Raw genomic sequence first — 22,209 nt, forward strand, 5'->3', positions numbered from 1 at the left:
CTACTAACTTGCATGTTTTAAGGGTTTTCACCAACTCTTCTCTAATCTTTTCCCATACTGAGAGAGTTTGGAAATTTACTCCTGACAGTGGCAGACATGCAGCTTCCTCCGGGGTTGGAAAAAAGTGGTTGGAGGGAAAGTGAACTTGCAAACACTCAGATTTTCGCATGAGCAAATCTGCGCCTCTCCTATATTTTCTAAGTACTATTTTTTGCCCTACTTCTCTAAAGTCTTGGGTGCATATTTGAGTCTTTATTTAGTAATTGGTCCACTAATTAGGTCTGGCGTTAACCATGACCTTTATTGTGTTTATTAAAATTCTCTCTCCCCCCCACCCCCCCCTCACCTCCTCTGCCCTCCCCTCCGCCTCCCTTTGCCAATGTTTGTTATTATGGTGATGGCCCGGCAGCCCCTACAACAAGCATCGGAAATGCAATAGGTCTCGCATTTGCTTGTGTTAGAGCTATTGGCGTTGTAAGTGGCAATGTCTTCTACCCTATAAATACACTTTTAATAACGTTTGTTTGAAAAACTACAGACATACATAGAAAAAGAAAATAAAGTTATGCTGTTTTGTATATGGGAGTAAAGCATTTTGCAACCCAAGAAAACAAAAGCTCAAAGGAGGGCTGGCAAGGAGATTGAATAGTGTTCACACCTGTTTTTATTTGTGAAAGACGAGCAAAGGGAGTGCAAAGGACAGGGGAGGGGTACAGTGAATACAAACCATGTGCAGAGTTTGGAGTAGTTGTCGGAAAAGCAGTGCTCGCAGGAGCCCACCGTGTGTGAGATGTAACCCCTGTGCGAAACATCAGCAGTGGGGAGAAGGACTATGGAAGTGGGGTTCACAGTAATGGGAGTTTAGCATCCCTATGGGCTTACGCAGAATAGGACACGGACAGCTCTGTTTCCAGGTGGGGGCGTGGGTGCATGGAGTAGAGAGGGATGCTGCGAGACTCTGCGTCCCCTCACTTCGTGGCTTAGCTGCTGCAGGAAGTGTGTGGGGCTGAAAATGACACATGGAACCTTTAGGAGCAACAAACCCGAGGCAGCAGCAGAGAGGGTGGTGCAGGTAGCTATGGCTTGGATTCCCATCTCTGACGCCTGTGCAAACTTAACCCCAATCCTGTGCAGTCCCCACGAGCTCCCCTAGTTCTGGCAATGTGAGCAATCAATAACAAGGTGTTTAAGTAATTACCACACACATACTGTACGGCTGCGCTTGGTCTGAAAGCAGGGTGGTTGAGAGGCCGGGGAGGGGGGTGGAACAAACTGAGTGAGAAGTTAAATGAAGGTGTGCAAAACAAAAGAAAGGTCGGCCGCCATAGTTGAAGATACAGTTGGGCATGCCCGCGATGCAATAAAAAATAATGCACACCCTCGTTTAAGAAATGTGTATGCACTCTGGTGCAGCACTGACCGAGTGCAGGCGGGTACATTAGTGCCATGGTGGGGTGGGGAGACCCCGTGGAGAGGAAGGAGGGCAGGCGGTGCAGCAAAAGCTGCGGGAGGAATGAGGATTTAAAAAGTGTTGGCGCTTCATTAAGGGAAAGGCTGTGGCCATTTGGAAGTAAAGCATGGCATTCTGCAAATAAGCAGCTCAAGTGGCGTGGCGTGGTGGGGAGCGGTGCAGGGGAGGCAAGGGGGAGAGGTGCAGAGGACGCCCCGCTGCTCGCTCCCACGGCAAAACACCAGGGGAGTGAACCTCTTAGAAGAGGTGGGACATGCACCCACCTTTATTCCTTTGCAGGCTTCGATTACAAAAAAAAAGCCAACCTAATGTGTGGGAGGAGTCAGACCCACACAGTAATTAAAAGAAGCCACGCGCGCTGCGCAAGGCTCAACCTAAACAGTACATCTTGACTTTGCTTTCCTATTTATGAAAACTGAAAAAAAAGTTTAATTTGTTGATGAAGACTGTCAATCACCTCTTTACTATAAACCATTCTCTGTCCGTGTGCTGCATTTAACACTTTTGATTACCCCCAAACTATCTTTAGATCACAGACTGGAGGGTGGGAACTAGTTTTCATGCGCTTTGTTTTCCAGACTCTAAACTCTACCAGCGGTTTTTGATAGCTTCCCAATATCTCTTTGGCTCACAGGTCTGCCAAATGAACACTCCCCTCAGCTTTCAATCTTCTAGACTTACGCACTAGATTTAGCACTGCAATGTTAGGCGCGAGGCCTAAAAACCATGCCAAAACAACTCGCACATTGACAAAAGAATACGGCTGACCAACAATTTCAGAGCTACCTGCTTTACTAATATTTTTGGGAAATACTGGCATACATAAACACATTTTACTAAATGATGCTGCAAAGAAATGGTACATAAAACTTTCCAGTAGTTAATTGAAATTTTTGCGTGAACATTTTATTTTGAAAGCAAAGCATCATCAATCTTGATTTCAAGCTTCTGCGAATATTTGCATCTAATCAGAGAGCATTCTGAGAATATTAGTCATAACCTCATATTGATAAACATTGAAAAACGTGTGTACACATTTTTATACTGGAACCACTGTCTGTAGTACAGTCTGAGCTTACAACATTTACTTAGAGTGCTCAGCTTAATAATAAAGACATTGCATTAATGAACCATGAATACAAGTTTGAACAGTATTAACACATGGATACAAATATTACCTTAACTGAAGGCAATGTTTTTCCCTTATCCATAATGTGGTACCGTAAACTGGCAGCCAAAGGGTTTGTGCTGTAGGGGGTTGGGCCTACTTGTCCCAAAAACAAATTACACATGAAAACTTGTTGCCCTTGACCCCAAACAATATGTCCCGGGCATCGGGCTATGGGAATTCCACATCCCTGCGGCCATTACCTTAGTTTTCTGAAAAAATGTAGTCTTCATTTGTGGGTTTATTTTCTAGATGAGCAAGACATTTTTCAGTACACTTGTAATAGAGAGTTTACTCTTATTTCATAAATTAGAAATGCCTTCTGCTTTACTGTCCTCAGTCTATGCACCCTCTTAGCACCTTGGAAAATTCCTTTCTTGTAGAACACTGACACCTCTCTTCTCTCTTGAAAGTTTGAAGACGTGAAAGGGAATCCTAAACATGCCTGATTAACTTCTGTATGATAAACCGAAGCCTGCAATAATCGTATATGTCGTTAATCACTATGTTACAACTTAACTGTCATCACTCCGGGTGTGACTTAAAAAATGACTTTGCCATTTACAAGGCCAATAGCGCTACCTTTCACAAATGCGAGACTGATTGAATTGAAAATGCTTCTTTAAAATATATCTTAATCTATAGGTTCATGAATTAGCTGTTGGCTGATTTCTGGACTCAAAAGCAACCATTTAAAGTTAGCCACCTCTAGCAAATAGTGGTGACTCTTGATTGGATCTTTTTTGTTACCTGCTTTGAGGAATAATAACTTATTTTTATGCAACCCTTCATGCTGCACGCCTGCCATTTCAAAGCACTGCATGTAAAATGTTACTCCAAAGGAAGAAAAGACACTTCCCTTAGTAAAGTTATAGCTTTTTGTCCTGATTTAATTCCGTTCAGGACTTTTTAGGTCGAGTGCAGCGCACATTCGCTGCTCTGCGAGGCTTCTTGTATCTACTCCGTGTGGGTCTTACTCCTCCAATGCGTTGGATTGGCTTTTGTGTGCGTCTTTTTAGAATCAAAGCCTGCAAATGGCTAAAGGTGGCTGCATGTACCACCTCTTCTGAAAGGTTCACTCCCACAGCGTTTTGCAGTGAGCAGCGGCTGGTAGGGCAGCAGCTGCAGTGCCTCCTTGTCTCGGCGTGCCCGCCCCCACCCCTTCTCTTTGTGTCCCTGTGCCCACCCCCACCCCTTCTCTTTGGCGGCAGAGGTCTGCGTGTGACCTTTAGGCTGCACGTGCCAATGTATGTAGGCTCACTCAGCCTGTGGTTCATAAATGGTTGTTTGCTCTCATTTGGCCAAAATCTCCTGTTCTTCTGAATGGTAAATTGGAGTTGTGGGTGTCTCAGATGACTGAGTTGTAAGCTATAGTGTGCTTTGGAGAATATGTTATCTTAAGTGTGTTACGTTGTGACATTTTAGGAGTATATACATTGTTTTCCGAGATCTAGTTTTGAAAGCAATATAGTTTGATGTTGGGTTGGTTTTTTGACTCAATGTTGGGTAGAGTTTGTTAGGTGTATTATGGTATTGGCTATTCGGGTAGAGTACTTTCCAGTGGTGTGATGAAGTACGATTCATTTTTGAAGTGAAGGTTGTGAGGGGTCTGGTGTTCTGTGGTATATCCTGTACAATGTTTTGTATGTGATTTGGTCCGCTTTAGTTGGAAAGTCCTTGGCGTGGAATTTACCCTTTGTAAGTCCATGTGGAGGCGCTCTTCTACAGATTAATTGGCCATCTGTTTGTTCCCATGGGGTTCAGTACTTTGTTAGCCAAGCATCATTCCTAATCTGAAACATTTAGAAGCGTCTTTGAGGGCCTGAGGTCTTTACTTGGTGGTTCATTTGTAATGTTGATTGGCGATGATGCATGTGATTACAGGCTGCTTTTTGCGCCTGCATAGAGACCACGTGTGGCTTTCATTGACAATGTCAAGGCAAAGCGTTACTGGCGCAATGACTTCTGATGTAGTAGTAGGTTAAGTGTTGCTGGGACAACAGTCGTTTTTATGATCCTTGGATGTGTGTTGCTGATTGGGTGAAGCATCAGTAAAATGTGTTTGCCTTGAGATTTGATGTGTATCTTGATGTAAGAGGTAGAGTATGCATTCCTGGGGTTTGCCAATACTGTAGAAGATTTGGTTGTGTAGGTGAATGAACAAGTGCCAGTTTGTATTGCCTTCTTTATATGGCCACTTCTAGGTTTGCGTTGATATTTATCTTTATGTGGTTGTTACTGGAATACTCTGAGTGAGTAGTGATTGAAGTACATGGTAGCCAGATCTCCCTTGAAGTCCTCCACCCCAAGGAGCCTGATTGCAGAGAGTAGTATTGATGGGCATTGTGGAGGTGATTTTTGGCTGGTCTGAACATTAGGTTTGTGGGTTGCAGGTGTGAACCTCCTGCAACTCATGCAAGAGGCTTGGAGGGATGAGTTGCAAGGAACAATGTGGCCTTGTAAGCAGCATGTTGAGAAACAAGAGTAGGGTTCGGAGGGAGGCTCTTGAAAGCAATAGTAGTTTTATCACTCAGGATGTATGATTTTTCATCGAAGACAATATGTTTAGTCTCTTTTTTAGGTCGAGCTGGAGAAAGCATGCAAAGCATGCTGGAGTCCAGCTCGACAACTATAGCCGCCCGTCTCCTGGGAATCTGAGACCGGGGTCGGGCACGAGCGTCGACTTCACCTCGTTGGCGCGCACGCCCAGCCCGGCGCCGTGCCCATCCCCTGCCTCAGATTCCCTGAGGTCCGCAAACACAGCCACACTCACGCACACACTGCATACACACACGCACCCCCCCTTAAACAGACACACACGCGCACACAGACAGACACACGCACAGGCACACTCAAACACACACAGACACATGCGCGTACACCCAACCCCCACCTTTCCCCCCCCCCCCCCCCCCCCCTCCCGCCCCCATTTACCGGGCTCTTTCCGCTTGTCCCTCGGCATCCAGCATTCAGCGTGCAGTGTTCCAGGACGTTCTCCCGGCAGTTCCTTCCTGTTTCTTTGCAGGCCCCGCCCACGTCCCAACGAAGGCTGCTTGACTTCCACTAGCACTCCTTGGCATGTTGCAAGGGACGGGTGCACTGCGCAATAATAGTGCAACTTTGTTTTAGATAGCACGTCATGCTACCGTTTCTGTGCGCTAATAAATTACAAGTGTCACCATTATTCATTTCCGTTCTTACTCCACCTAATCACTGCTTGGCGTGTTTAATGGGTGTAGTTCCATGTGTAGAGTATTTTCGATGGCCTTTTCCTTCGGTGAAAGTACCTCAGTTCTTGGTACTCCACGGAATCAATCTGTGTGCTCTGCGACAATGGTGCCGCAAACCAGGGCTCCCTCATCCGCAACTCCTGCACACACAGTGGGCCCTGCGGGACGCCTCTGCAGCCAGTGGCAGAGCGAGGATGCTATGGTCCCTTATGCAAGCAAATACAACGGGCATCCACCCACTGTTTAAATAGTGCAGCACAGATATATGTGGGTGCAGAGGGCCCTTCTGATCTCTCATCCCGGTGCAACTGTACTTGCTGCGCTATCAATAGCTACGCTTCTGTCTTCACTTATGGCTGACAGCTGTCGAGCTGCGATACGGGAGGCAGGATTAGTACTAACAAAGCTGCAATAACTTTACTTGTAGCATGACTGTCTTACACCGTATTTTCTAATGTTTACATTTTCAATGCAAGCCGCTTCTAAATGGAAGGTTCGGCACATGCTGCCAGTGCACTAACTGCGCTGGTGCACAAAAGACATTCCAATGAGTGTTTTAGTGTCCGCTTGTTTTTAGATTGCTTTGGTGCCACTGCATGGTGAGCACAAGGACACTGGCATCTGTGCGGCGATATCTCAGAGCTTTCTTCTCCGGTGTGTGTGTAGCTTTTGGTGGTGCAGCGAAAATACTTCACTTTATCACAAAGAAAATTCGAGCGCATGGAAAACAACATCTTACCCCTATAGGCATTGAATTTTTAAAGCTGCGCCAGTTATTGCCCCATCCCCACACACCTTAGTATAACAATAAACACACTTGCAAGAACAAGTTATAATGTAAAGATGTAAGGCGCAAGATACAGACTCGTATATGTGCATGCCGACTGGGTTGGTCATCCTTCAAATGTTACTAAAATTATGGGGATTTATTAAATACGGCAGTTTGTACCACTCTTTCACTTCGCTTTCGTTCTGTCTTTCCTTATGCTACACGTACAGTGTATCTTGATTTAATTATTGGGATATCGCTGATCACTTTCCCTCGACATATAGATCTGTCGTAGCTTTGTTTCACTGGACACTGCTATGCTTTTTACGGCCCCTTCTTTTCTAGCTTTAATTTTTCTTATGTGCATATGCAAGTGTCTCTTGATTTCATTACACTTGCAAGCACAAGTTGGAATGTAAATATGTACGGTGCAAGGCACAGGCTCATATACAAGTGTGCCCACTGGGTTGTTCAGCCTTCAAATGTTGGTAAAATTATGGGGATTTATAAAATACGGCAGCTTGTGCCACTCTCTCACTTCTTCCATTAATTCTCCCCTTCTGCTACACATACAGTTGCACACCCCTACATCTTCCTTTTTGTCCATTTGGGCGCCCACTCTGTGTATCAGCCTTCCAATGTCGATAAATATTTCACTTTGGCCCAAACAAAGTTCTAGCGTACAGAAAATAATCACTTTTCCCCTATAGGCAATGCATTTTTTAAAGCTGCGCGAGTTACTGCCCCATCGCAAGTATATCTCTTTTAAATTTTTTACTCATCTCATTTCCCGCACATTCTGTAATTTCATTCTTCCTTATCATTCTTCAGTTTCCCTCATCTCTCTGTCTTCTTGTCTCATTACGGCCCTCAAAATCTCACTCGCCTCTCATTGTTGATCACCTTTAACTCCCTCTTTCTCTCTCCATTTATCGTAATAATTCTGTTTTCTCGTTTTCTCGATCTGTTTATCTTTCATTTTTCTGTGCGTTTATCTTTCATTCCTCCTTTTTGTCTGTTTCGGCCTTTTTCGTTCTTTTATTTGCTTTTATTATAAAATAATCAATTCCAGTTTATCGTAGTATCCTTCTATTTATTTTTTTCAGCAGGGTGAATTGCAAATGTTAATTTCAAAATATGAAGATGCGGTGTTAGAAATACCGAAATATAGGTACTTGGCAACATGCTCGAAGTGCACACCGCACCAGTTAAGTGTGCAGACGAAAAGTTTTAGTGGATAGGTGAATGTATGGGTAGGTCAAACATAGTCTAGCACTCATAGCCTTTCAACTCAAGCCACGCTGCACCTCTACCCCCTTCTGCTCTCCGGCCCTCCCGTTCCCTGATTGCTCCTGTATATTCTTCTTCTTGAAGTTTTTCTTCTGCTTGCCCCTCCCCCACTGTATTCTTCCATTGCTTCACGTTCCTTCCCTTTGCGTCGCTCTTTGCTCATGTTCTGCCCACTCTCTACCACCACAGCACCACCACAGCACCACTCAGCACCACCACAGCACCACTCAGCACCACCACAGCATCACTCAGCGCAACCCCAGGTTATAGGTGTCAGATTTGCGAAAGTTAGAACTATTGACATTGTAAATGACAAAGCTATTAATTTAGCTATTTTCAAAACCAACACATAAATAAAAAAATTGTCATTTACAAGACCAATAGCTCAAACTTTCCTAATGCGAGACCTATTGCATTGCAAATGCTTGTTTTCTCTACTGTACAAGTAGACTCTAGCCTGGTTACAAATGGGCTGGAATACATCTTGTAAATTCTGCATGTTTTGATTTTTGTCAGGGTTCCCTGGCCGAAATGGAATCAGGGTCTTAGAAACCTATTCTATTCTCTAGCCACTTTTATAAAGGTAGTATGATCTCACAATTCAGCTCGGTAGCTGGCAACAGCAACTGACTTAGCATCATAAACAAATAGTGTTCGCTACCAAACAAAGGTCAAATTGTACTGCTGTAAGGGTCAAAGTCAGTTGATTTTTGACATTTGGGATTTACAACAGCCTGACACAGCAGTTCAGCGTATCAAAAAAGAATAGTCCAGTCTCTGCTATCAATTTGAAAAAGGCACCTTAGGATTATATTGGGTCCCATGGCTATTACTTTACATTTTTTTGAATTATTGACAAGTAATTTCTTTCAGAAGTCCTTTTCTTTTGATGAAATGGCTTCCAACAGTATATGCAAAGCATCGTCTGTGCTTCCAGTTTATATTGTAAAACCTACAAAGAGTTGGGTGGCAACTAGTGTATAGCTAACTATTGAAACGTCCATTTAAACTACTGCCAAAATCTCATAGAGGTCATTCATAAATACATTTACCAGCATCAGCAAAGCCAATAGGTTAAGCCTTTGAAAACTATTGGCTTTGCCAGCACATTTTAGCAATCCACTATGCTGTACAGCATGGTTAAATAAGAAAGAAAATTCCCCAAAACTTACGTGTGATTTTGTTGGTGCACTCACTGCCTGTGTGGTCCGCCTGCAAATTGACACGGCTACTTTGTTTTTTAGTTTTTTATTTGCCAATCCAACTCTGCTTCAAACATTAAACAAGCATTGGCATAGCCAATAGGTCTCGCTTTTGGGATCTTATAAGTATTTATTTATGAAGCACAATATCCTTGGTGCAACAACATTAACTGTTGCATGGTTAAACACTTATAAGGCCCCAAAGGCGAGACCTATTGGCTATGCCAATGCTTGTTTCTTTAGACATGGGTATATTAAGTGATTTGCCCAGAATGACAGGCTGTTGAGCTGATGCTGAAACTCAAACCTGGTTCCCCAGTTCCAAAGTGGGCAGCTTTATCCATAATGCCGCAACCTGGGTACAGCTTGGTTAGTTATAGGCTTGAGAATTCAACCGGTCATAGAACTCACCCAGAGCCAGACTTCAGACTCAAGTCTGGCTCGAACTTTCAATGGCTTGCTTACTTCTATTTGTTACTATTTGTCTACTTAAGGATTTTGGGGCACCAGGCAAGACATATTTTAGGGACCCATTATGTAAAAATTTGAATTTCATTACCCATTTACTAATTCATGAACACCCTATGCCAAACAATATTATATGTTAAACTTCAACTGAGTTACACAAACCTGCTGAAATATGTATGCCCATGAGCCCAAAATTCCTTAAGATGATGCTGGGTAGAGGTCTTTGCAGGAAGGTTTAGACAAAGAAACCGAATAGAGAGAAAGTTGTCATCTGTGCTCCTTGGAAGGAACGGGCCATGGGCAATTGTCCTTTTTCCCCATGCTTTAAATGTCTCTAATGATGCTCCACTGCCTGTTCTAATTTCTCATCAGTTATTCATGCTCTGCTTGCCAAGTATGTCTCTTTCTCTCTCTCTGTCTTTCTCTTCTCTGCTATCTGCCTACCCTCCATCTCTCTGCTGGTTCAGTAAGTTTAGTGGCTTGCAAGAAGGAACTGCCCTTAACACACAGTCATGCAATGCCTTTACTAAACAGATGCCTTTAACACGCTTGGTAAGGGTATAAGGTAAGTATGTACATGGATTCATTGAGTAAAAAAAAGTTAAAGTGACAGCTATAGTTAGGCATTCAAAGAAACCTTAAAAATTCACTGAACAATGCAAAGGTTAAAGGGACGTTATAAATAGGTGAACATGTCAGTTAAATAATACTATTTTAAAACAAAGAAAACCACTGAATTTCACCACTTACATTTATCTCAAGTAAATATAACTCACGCCCTAAATAACTTGGGCCCCGCCATGCAGAGTTGTTATCATTTATGTAATTTCGGACGTTGCAGTGATGCCAATCGTGACATAGAACATATAATTAGAGATTTTATAGAACATTATGTGAATACATGCTACATGGCAGTCAACCTCCTACCACACACCGTTCACCACCAATGTTGTGCCACACCATTTCAGACTTACTCCTACATGTTTCACTTCTTGCTAGCTTATATGCTATGCTTCAAATCTACCAGAAACACCAGGTTGTGGATAACACCTAGCGCTTTAAATGCAACTCCACTGCTTAATTTGAGCCAGTGGTTTCATGTTCTCCGCTCCAGCACTTAATTGTCAACACCGGTACTTGTGACCGTCTGCCACAGGGTGGGGCCTGATGTCTAATTTAGAGATCCGAACAACAACAGTTGTTTATTATTTCAATATACATAAAAATGACTAATACCGCCCACCCAAACCATTCTTATACTTTTTGGGGCCTGGAATGGTTTACAATGTTACACTTTTATGATGATTAGTAGTTGTGTTGGTACTGTCACAGGCAGCGCTGGTAGGGGCAATGGGTGGTGCAAGCTGCAGTGGCCTCCTGACAAGGGCCCTAGCACTTATTTGTTTACAAATTAAGCACTGTCAGTAAGTCACATTTCAGTTGGAGCATGGCATTGTACGAAGTTGTCGATTTGTGTTTAAAATGATTGGTTGATGGTACAGAGTCAAAGCAATTCTGAGCCATTGATGCAGAGCTCATGATAATACTCACTGATGGGAAGATAACAAGAGAAAGGATTTTCCCTGAGTATATAATAGTTAACGACATGCATCAAGTGGCTGCTGTTACATAGCACTATAGCACCCACGTTTAAAATGTAGAAATTGCAAAACACTATTATTTAAAAAAGAAAAACACCTTACCTGTATAATATTTGGTTAATAGTAAATGTAGTTTTCTTTAAACCCAAAGTAGTTTTATTCAACTGTACATTTAGCACATATTCTGGTGTCCGGATGTGACAGCATCATTGTGAATGCTGGTTAAAGGCTGGGTCACTGCTAAACATTGAACCACTACTAAAGGTGTTGTTGAACCACTCTTTATACTAAGCTTCATTATTATTATTATGAGCTTATGCAATAATTTATTTGACTGTCCTAGATGATACTAAGCTGTTCACGACATTTAGACGCAGATAATTTTGGCAATAATATTATCAAACAGAGTAACCATTATATCGCCCTAAGAGTATGGTTGAGCAGTGAACACGACACAATTTCCCCTGTTTCGGACAGCCGCTCTTGTGGGCAGACAAAAAGATACTGGGGCGCTATTACATACCCCTTTTATATCACACAGAGTGATCTCAAAACAGGGAACACAGAGGAGGTTGCAATGGAGGGTGAGCAGACCCTATGTATGCATTATATGAGTTGTTCTATATTGTTTGTAACAACTGAAGTAGATAGGAGGACAGACTTACTTGAACAACATGAGATCCTGGGGCATCACTTGCAGCCCTGACCAAATCCCTGGACCCTATGGGCTTATAAATAAGGACTGAAACATGTCGACTGAAAAGAGAGAGCAAGGTCATTATACCCCAACAAACATCCACTCAATGTTCTTTTTAGTCATACCATGAACACAGAACACTCCTTATTAAAAGGGATACCCGGTTGACTCGAGGTATTTTACCTTTTGAAAGACCCCAAAAGGGAAAATTATAAAAAATGTTGTCCCTACTTTACAGTTGGGCTCATCCTGGTTGTTAGGGACCAGAATGAGATCTGATGAAGAAGCATTCCACTGATATAGTGGGCGAGGGTCTAACAAAACAATCATTGGGGTTTCCCACGTGGGTCGCATTTTCCTTTCACACTGTTTGATCGGGCATGCAAAACATGTTCATGGACTTTAGGTTGTAGGATACCCACTTGTCTGGAAGAAACTGAGAGCTCAACAGAGCAAGTTCCCCATCATTTTCTGACAGCTGAGGAGGCTGAAAGGCATGTCCCCCCCCCCCCCCCCCCTCCCATTACGTTATATTGCATGTTAATAATATTGCGTATAGTACATTGAACTAACCGTTACATAGCAAGGTGTTCATAGGTGATGGTAAGAAAAGTAATTTACATACGTACTTCCCACATTAAGAACAGGTGATAAGAATAGTATTTACATACTTAATCTTTCAAGGTTAAGTATAGGTGGAGGTAAAAAGAGTAAGTATATACCTGCATTGAGAAGCAGTGGTAGTCGACACAGTGGATGAGATGATATTATGGTTCGATATTATCGACCTTGATAAAGTGTCATAGAACCTATTGGAGTTTTCTCCTACAAATAACTCTTCACTCCATTGAGTACAAAGAGTGAGGATCCCAAAGGGCCAAGACAGCGTGCTACCATACTAACAGCAGGCAGCCCTTTAGTAAAAGCATTGCAGGAGGCCTTCAAGATTCTGTTAAGCTTCAGGGGACGCGTGATCACATATACAGACATCACTGTTAACTGAAACAGGGAGGAGAATTAAAAGGCATCAAGTGAGCGGGAGTGCATAGAATGGAGGCCTCGAGTAGGAATTTAAAAGTGGGAACAAATGATTTGATTCTAAATTTACTGTAGCGTGTGCAAGTGGAGAGAAGTAAATAATTCATGGGACCGGAATTGAAACTGGCTGGCTTGGGGGTTCGAAGGTTTGTGGAGCACAGCCCTTGTGCTGTGACATAGACGTTTTTGAAGAGGTAGGGAGTGAGAGGCCAAATACAGCCTTGAGCCTTCCAGGCCCTGATTGTCCACCTAATGTCTAGTAGATGTTCACCAGCACTGACTGACCGTGGGTTTGGACGGTATGCACATGCGCAGCTTGCCGGGTTCCAAGAGGCCTTCCAGAAGCCTCTCTTTGGGTGACCCTTGCTCTAGGCAACCTTGGTGTCCTCTGCTTGGGTGGCCTTTGTTACTGTTTTGTCACAAGGCACGCAACCAGGCTCTACACCTACAAGCCCCTTGGCAGGCACACCTACCGCCTTTGGCTGTGCATCTTCCCAGGAGGAAAGGCTCTCTCATCTACTGACCAGTGAGTCTGGGAAAGGTCTACGAGATCGCACCCTCACCAGGAGCAAGGCACGATTCACAAATTCATTGTTGAATCCTCCACTGCCATTTGAGCAATATTCCACTGGTAGTAACACAGTCCAGGCCCAAGTACAGATGTCAGGTTTGTCCTTGCCAGCAGGAAACTTGTACTGAATTCTGCAAGTCACAACCCATGTGGCATTTGCCCCGCCTCGATAAGAAAACCCGAGGGAGTTGTGATAAAGTTTGTACTTTTTGAGCAACCTCAAAGAGGAGGGGCATGAGCTTTCTTTCTTCCAGATAGCAGGTTGCCGGTCTCATAATAGCCTTCAAATTTCCCAGTTCCATGCAAGAGTAGTATATCTACTAAAGAGGTTTTCTTTGAGTTCTTGGGCTAGTCATCTAGGTGCAATGATGGGTTGCATTGACTATAGAACCCAGAATGCATAAAAAAACTGGACTGGATGTTTTACACGTGGATCTGGGTAACTTGGGAGCTGTGAGTCAAGAGATGTGGTTGGAGTAATGTAATAATTAAGGATATGGACAGTAGGGTAACATTCTAATGATCGAGGCAAGTCTTTCTGTGGCAAGCATGTCACTTTTAGCCAGTCCTTCGTCCTACATCATTTGGCAAGCTGGGATTTATGAAAAGTTATTTAAAATGTTAAAAGTGAAACCACAAGTGTCAGACTGTAAGGGGCTGTGGCATAAGAAGGCAGGATTCGCTGAAGCTGTCACGTAATGCAGATTAAAAAATGGCAGTAAAATATAAATCCTAGGCAGAGTCTAATGATCCCTAAAATAGAAGACAAAGATAATGATTGAAGGTGAGCGCACGCCTTCCCTCCGCGTGCGGGCACCATTCCGCCTTGTTAATTTGATATCCGATAACTGCGTGAGAGTGCAGGAGGGAGCCTCGTCGGAGGGGAGTGCACATAAAAGGCACCTCAGCCAGGTCACGTGACAGGTGTCACTTCAGCGATGGCGCAGATGAAAGTCCCAGCTCCCTGGTCATGTGACGCAGCTTCATTATTGGCACAGCAGGTGGCCCGAGAGCCTGTCTCCCGCTTTCTGAACACCCCCACATGCCTCGACTGCAGCTGGGTGGCCCTTGATCAGATGTCTGACCAGAAAGTGGCATTTTATATCTGGAGAGTAAACGGCATGATGGCCTGTTGAAAATCATTTTCTGTTGCTGTTAACATTTCTTCCGGGGGTCGATTGAGCCATGTCGGGAAAGGTGCAGAAGACTGGAAGGAGAATTGTGGAAACCTGCGAATCTTAAAATGTCGCCATTGCTGCAATAACTAACGAGGGGAGGGACGTCAGTGTCTCAGTAGCGGTCGCGAAAGTGGAAAAAAAACAAGCACACGAGTCGTGCGTGCGTGCGTGCCCATAACGAGAGAGGAAAGCCAGATGGCGCCTCTGCTCGTGCCTGTACCGCACGCAGATTGCCACACAAAAAGCTGTGGTAGGACTTTTAAAAGCCCGCTAACTAAACGTCTTGCTAGTGCAGCGCATGCGCTGGCTAAGGCGAGACCTAAAAAAAACACAATAATGCATTTGTTTGGAAAGATAGGGGGAAGTAACTCTGACAAGGGTATGGAAACAACATGGGGACAAAGTGGGTGGGGGAAGCAACACCGGGTCCAGGTGGGTGCTGATTATAATGGGGGTTCAGTTGAGAGAATCAACAAGAAGGGAGGGGGAATCAAACGGATAAGAGCAAGAGCAATGTGGAATACGTGAGAAGAGCAAGATGGGCAGGAGGACGCACAAGGGCAAGCGCATCACAGCGGGTTGGGGGCTCACTGGGGAGAGAGGGAGTAGCTTGGAGCGGGAAGAGAATCACACTAGGAAGACAGCTGGTAAACGCATGCGGTATCTTAAAATGCTTTAAAAAAAAGGTTATGCCTAAGAAAACAAACAGGGCTAGGACACAGTAATGCATTCCTGCTGCAGGAGTGGGACAAAAACAAGAAAGAAAGCCCACACACACGAACGAATAACTAAAAAAATGAGCAACTAGCCAACCATTGCTATCTTCATGAATAACTGCTAGCAACCAAACCACATGCTTACTATTTCCGGCATTACAAAGTGAGTTGAATAAAAGTGGCCTGTTGGCAAAGTCAAAAGCCACTCTTAATTCAACAGATCCTTATAACCTTTCTTCAACTTACCATATTTCTGTGGGAATTTTTTTTTATAAGCGGTCTAGAATGTTTCCCCAGAATGACCTATCATTGAAAAGTCTTCTTTTCAAGCAGAAAAGTTGACAAGTCACATTCAGATTGTTCTGAATGTGACTTGTCAGCGTTTCCTATATACTTTTACCACAGCGTTTAGATATTGACCTGGAGTTGATTGGGAGACCTGGAACCTTTTTTTGAAAATTGCACTGGCATAGGGATTGTGATCCCGCTGTTATTAAATGCTGATCTGTATCTTTAAATCTAAACCCTATAAAGTCCTTTTTTAGGTCCAGCCTGTAGCAGCGCGCATGCGCTGCTCTGCCAGTCTTTATGTCGGGGATTCTGAAAGCTGACCACAGGCTCGTGCATGTGCTTTTGTTTTCGTCGGCTGCAATTGGCTTTTGCGCGCGTGTTTTCAAAAAAGACAGCACACAATTGGTGAAAGGCGGGTGTGCATGTCCCAGCTTCCTTTAGTAATGTAACCGCCCATGGCCTATTGGTGTCTGTTACACTCAGCAGTGGCATCTGGTTTTAATTATAAACATGTGTTTATAATTAACCTGCGTTTGCTTTGCTGCCGTGCTCCCCTGTGGTGCGCGCGCACCACTGGGTTCGATTTTGTGCTTTTTTTTTTTATATATATATGCCTCGGATTGCAGCAAACCTGAGCCTGGGAAGAGCGTAAGACACTGTGAAATCTGTTTTTTGTTTATTACTCGCATTATTTGCGCATACAGCTACAATAAATGGATTACGATAAATGTGGCGTTTTATAGTACGTTATAGTAAGAGATTGTGTATATTTTAATCTTTTGTTCAGGCGCCTTTATGTTCTCGTAGCCAGAGGCAGAATTGCCTGTCAGCTGTTAGCATAATCTAGCAGGCTACTAACCTCTATGGTCTGTAACTAAAGAGTACACCAGCTCGTTGCAATTTCTGCAGGCTCCTCCCAATATCACTCACCTTTAAACAGTAAGGAACACAATACTCTGTCAACAGACCACAAGAACTCCAGTCAACGACATTCCAGAACCACATATGATGCCCAGCTTCCAAAAGTACCGCGGAGCAATACAAGTGGCATGCCTGGGTACTTGAAATATTTTGGTGCAGAACATTTAGAGAAAAAGAACACATATAGCCCTTGCTTCGGGATTTTTCTATCATTTTGACACCTTATTAGGCTCCTATTGCTGAGTTAATTATTTCATGTGTTGATTTTGCCTCACGTGTGTTAAAACATTGACTCTTCCCAGCGCTTAGAGACAGCAACTGTGGGTTCATCACTTGCCAGCAACGCTAAATAAATAAAATGCCAGTTTTTCTAATGGAAGTGTTGGTTTGATACCAGACTGCTATGACGTTACATCTTAGTTTATCGAAGCCTTGACTGTTCGAGGCTGTTAGCTTGAATGGTTTTCTTAATGCTGACAGCGTAAGAGATGAGGAGAGGCTTTACACACAGATCATGTTTTCACTCACCTGGCGCTAACTGCATCGGATGAAGTGGACCGAGCTCTGGGATGCCCTCATGATGCTGATGTATTTAGTCCTAGGTTGAACCTGACACCTGAAAGGGTGAACTTGAAATTGAGTGTCGTTGATCCCTAAGTGATATTGGCAATTAAGCACGAAGGCACAAGACATTAAAAGGTCTGTCTTGCAATTTTCCACATGTTTAAAAGAAGCCGACCTTTATAATGTGCTGTTCCCCAACTTAAACGTACTCTCAATCTTGTGTAATTTCAACCTTTGTTCTGCAAACGATTGCTATTATGCCCCCTTGTTAATCTACTTGGGCCGCAAAATAACAAGCCCTTTTTGGTGTTTAGTATCTTGAGTCCTACTTAACTTTAGCAAAAGACTAAGCTAAGGATGGACACAACTGGAATTTCTCGATGCTAGGCAATCAGGTGATAGATGGGAATATTCTCCCTGACTTGAAACAGTGCTGTTATTTGTTCCTTCATCAAATGGGAAATGCTGCAGGGGATCAGACCTGTCTACATAGAAAAATACGCAGCTCCCATACTTACAACTTGAACATTAGATGAATTGATGAGACATAGCCTTCCTCAAGTAGGAGGTTGGGCCTTAAAGACCCCAAAACAACAGGAGAGAGTTGTTTCTGTGTTCAATTACAGTAACATCTATTCCTACACTCACTTCATACTTCTGTACCCACCTTTTTAACAAAGCTTATCTCACCCCTCTTCTCCTCCACTAATTTCTTCATCTGATAATCTTTCTTATCTCTGTGGTACTGCAGTTCAATTACTCCACTCTGCCCCGTTTTTACTGCCTACTTTTTTCTTCGCCACTTTGCCTATATAACTTTTGTGTGCGACCATGAAAATATTCACTATACAAATGCAAAATACATTTGCTTTGTCAGTGCTTGTTTAATAGTATCAAGATTGATGTAAAATAATATGCAGTTTCTAGTGGTGGTTTAAGGTTTGTGTACTTATGTGTTCATGCATTTTAGTTGAATGATTACTTGCCTCGCTTGGCTTGTTCATTTGTTTTCTTTTTCTCAAAGTAATTTAATTTGCTGTTTTTGTGGGACCTCTTTTTAAAAACGTTAGAGCTAACATTTTCTTTCAATATGGTAAAAATGTAAATAAAAAGTTGTGTACGTTGATCTGCGATTTTTGATAGTTCACCCCTGTTGTGATGGTGGCATTTTTTGTCTTGATAACTTGAGTTCCTCAACACCAGACTATCACTGGTAAAGACAATAGAGGTGCATTTTTAGGTTTCGCCTATGCAGCACGCCTGCACTGCACATGAGACCTTTAGCCGCCGTGCAGCTCTTTTTAGAAGCACATACTCGTGCTTGTGGCCGCATACACCTTGCAGGAGCACGCAGGGGCGCGCCAAAGCACGAGTATGTACTTCTAAAAAGAGCACGCACGCACCAACCACTTGCGGGCTTGTTCCTAAGGGGATTTTATTTGTTTTCTCTCACTCTGCATGTGCATTTCCTGTGACTTCTCGCCCAGTTTCGCGTTGTTCTCCTGGGTCTGCTGAAGCTTGTGGGTGGTGCTGAGGAGAACGTGGAACAGTTTGCGCTTCAGCCCCAAGCGTTCCTCCGTATCCCCCTTGTTAATTTCATTACAATTTGCATTTTTTATGTATTTCATTAGTTGAAAACTGCACGCATTGTTTGTTTTAATCACGACATGCACCCGTTTAAGAACAATGTTGGCTTGTGTGTTCGAATTATCACGTAGGTTGGCCGAATTTAATGCTTTCCCTCTTCTCCTCCACAGTGATTTTACGGTTTAGTAGGGGTCAGTCCCTCTCCATCACAAAAGTGCAGCCACAAATAGCTGACTCCGAGAGACTCGCTCACATTCTCACGAAAAAAGAAGTTCCATGATAAATCGAGAACACAAGCCAACATTGTTCTTAAACGGCTGCATGGCAGTTAAGCTCCGACTCAATCGTAAGCTATACATATTGAAAAGCACATGCACCACTCCACCTTCGAAATTAGATTGACTGCAAGCGTCTGACCTGAGACCACCAGTGCTCAAGGCGCTACTTCAAAATTCACCACACACCACTCAGCCATTTCTGCGGCAACTGTGTGTTCCTGCATTCTCTGCCGATATGTACTTAGGCTGTGCTCACTCAAGCCCTACCAGGTTGTTTAATGGCCACTCTTAAGAGGGAGGAACTTGACCAAAGCCAGCGCCTGGAAGTCTGTTCTGAAGAAAGGCGTGTGCATGCACTGCTGGCTGCTCTGCGGCTGCTTCCGACATTAAAGTAGTGTTGTTCTCAGATGTCTGCTAGGCTTCTCGTGCCAGCATCCTTGAAGGCAGTACGGAAAGCGCATAGCACACAAGAGTGTCCTGGTGCAAAGTTCATCAGGGCGATGTCAGAGGGAATATTGGGAAACAAACAGGGAGCTTTGCTTCATGCATTGAGGTACTCCGCTTTACTTGAAACCCCTAAATACAGCAGTCCTTAAGTCAGGGCTGAGTTCCCCTCAAAAACCAGCACACCGGGTGGGTCCAGCTCTAAAGTCCCCTCCTGGAAATTCAACTCCTTCAATGTTAGGTTTGTCAATTGTGCGGCTGGAATATTCATGATTCTGGAAATTGTAAGTACAACATGGTTTTGCGCCTCATCTTGTGATGTGTTTTGCTATGTTCGAGTGATCTAGGCTGAAAATATGTATTATTAAATTAATAGTAAAACATGTATGTGTTCAGACAACATTAGGACTCAGCCAGCCGTGTACAACAAGTATTTGCAATGCAATAGTTCTCGCATTCACGCAAGTTTGAGCTATTAATATTGTTATTGTCCATGCCTTTTATTTAAGTTTTAAAACCCAAAACCTAAATAAAAGGCATTGTCCTTTACAATGCTAACAACTTAAACTCGTGTGAATGCGAGACCTATTACATTGCAAATGCGTGTTCTGATTTGAAGAGCAAACTTCTGATGTCCGAAGGTATGCTTGAGCTACAATCTTTGGATGCACGCAAATGGATGCGTTTAGGTACTTTTATTTGTTTTACTTCTGTTTAGATACCATAGTATGACCCTGTATGCACAAACTTCAGAAGAAGACGTACTCTAAATTTTTAATAGAAACGTTTGTAATTGCATGGAATTATCTATTAGTATCTGTAAAAACAATGGTTCATTTCTAATTCTCAAAAAAAGACAAAGAAAAATCAACACAGAGGGCTACGGGGGAGACATTGCTAGGTATATTATGTTTCTCTCTATTGTTTTGCTTCCAAATTCTCAAATGTGAATAAACGTACAGTTTCATCACATCTTTTGGCACACTGACCTACACGCCATTAAAAAATTAACTATTTGTATATGACTGCTTTTTAGGTTTCTTTATTCTGATGAAGTACAGATTGGTCCTGAGACGGTGATGACAACTCTTTACACTGCTAAAAAATATGCAGTTCCGGCTCTAGAAGCACATTGTGTGGAGTTTCTGACAAAACATCTTCGAGCTGATAATGCCTTCATGCTTCTTACTCAGGTGAAAAAGAAAAATACTTTAATAGTGTAAAGGTTTGTGGCAGAGTAAAAAGGAAGAAACCACTCCTGAGTTTTATGTTTTTATTTTAACTATAATGTTTGTGAACATGTTTGCTATAATACATATTTTAAGTGACCAAAACATTTTTAACTAGCTCAGCTTAAAATGGAGAGAATGGCAATTCACCAATTGGCATACAGAGAGAAAGAATCTTGATTTCATGAAAGACAACGGAGACTACCATTATGCTTTTATTGCTGCCTCAACATGCAGTACTTTACATAAAATACACCGTAAACAAATAATTCCGGTTTCAGAACTTTCAAAACAATATATAACTCCATGTCTCGAAGCATAGTCTTTTTTTTAGGCTGTGACGAAAACAAAAGATGCTCTTTGGCTTGACTGACAGCTCATTGCATTAAGAAATGTATCTGAAAGACAGAAGAAACCAAGTGGTACCTTAAAACATTCTCAATGAAGGAAAACACTTCCTCTGTAAAATAATAACACATTAATGATCCAGTTACAATAAACCTGAGACTATTCCAACCAAACAAATTGGGAGTGGCGGGTGGGATAGTGTTAGCCTCTGTTGTCTTTAATGAAATCCAGATTCTCTCTGTTAGCTTATTGGAGTATCGGCATTACATTACAAGACCGGAGGCTATTATGATGAATGTTTCCAGCTCCCCAGCACCAGACTATTCTCATGCTCCACTGATTTAAGATAAAAGTTTACAAAAGTGCTAGCTCTTGACCAGTCTGCCACTTTAAGAATGTCTGCAAAAGTACCTCCTTCCCAAAACACCTTACTAGCCATCACGCCCCTAGAAGAGTGTGCCCTGAATCTGGACAAATCAATTCCTGCCTCGGACATCACTGCCCTTACCCTGCGAGAAATATTAATTGTTAAAACTACTTTATAGGGGTTTTACGTAGGAATATAACAACGGATCCTCACTATCTAGTCTACATTCCAGCATTCCTTCTCCATAAACTCTCATGCACCCCACCACGCAAATTTAATGCGTTCATTGAAAAATGGATTTACGTTTTTCAGGCATGGTTTTAGTCCTTTTCCAAATTTCAAAGTGCACCCCATCCGGGGTATATAATCTAATGCATACCTATAATGCTGTAGCGTCTGGTACTCTTCTAAAGGGGATTAGACAGAGCAAAGTCACTAACTTACGTGATTTGTGTCCAAGAAAGATAGGTATTTTTCAGGATAGGAGACAAAAAGGTCAAAAACAAAATTAGCCTTCCATAAGGAATCTTAACGAGCCCTAGGTAGTCTTATCCCCTTCATCACTCTGCGCATCAAAGGATCGCTGTCAACAGGAAAGTTATTCACCAAGGAATGTCCTTGTAATAGTTAACAGTTCTATAGGATAAGCCTGATTTGAACAACTTCTCAAGGTAATTTGTCACTTCTACTGCAGGAGCCTTCATGGATCCAAACTCCTCTTCAAGCACCCACTACACTACTTTCCCCATACTCTGCCTCACCCGAAAGGACAGACTATCTA

General features: G+C 42.9%; 1 protein-coding gene across 2 annotated transcripts in view; it reads left to right on the top strand.

The window, feature by feature from the left end:
* Nucleotides 1-22,209, top strand: part of BTBD1 (BTB domain containing 1) — a 216,399-nt gene that overhangs the window by 6,528 nt on the left and 187,662 nt on the right. For both annotated transcript variants that reach the window (XM_086958235.1, XM_086958236.1), the window contains exon 2: nucleotides 20,521-20,677. In XM_086958235.1, the coding sequence (XP_086814361.1) occupies nucleotides 20,521-20,677 (157 nt within the window). The remainder of the gene's footprint in view (nucleotides 1-20,520; nucleotides 20,678-22,209) is intronic.

Source organism: Lissotriton vulgaris, chromosome 2_1 (assembly GCF_964263255.1).
Source record: "Lissotriton vulgaris chromosome 2_1, aLisVul1.2, whole genome shotgun sequence".
In the NCBI taxonomy this organism is placed as follows: domain Eukaryota; kingdom Metazoa; phylum Chordata; class Amphibia; order Caudata; family Salamandridae; genus Lissotriton; species Lissotriton vulgaris.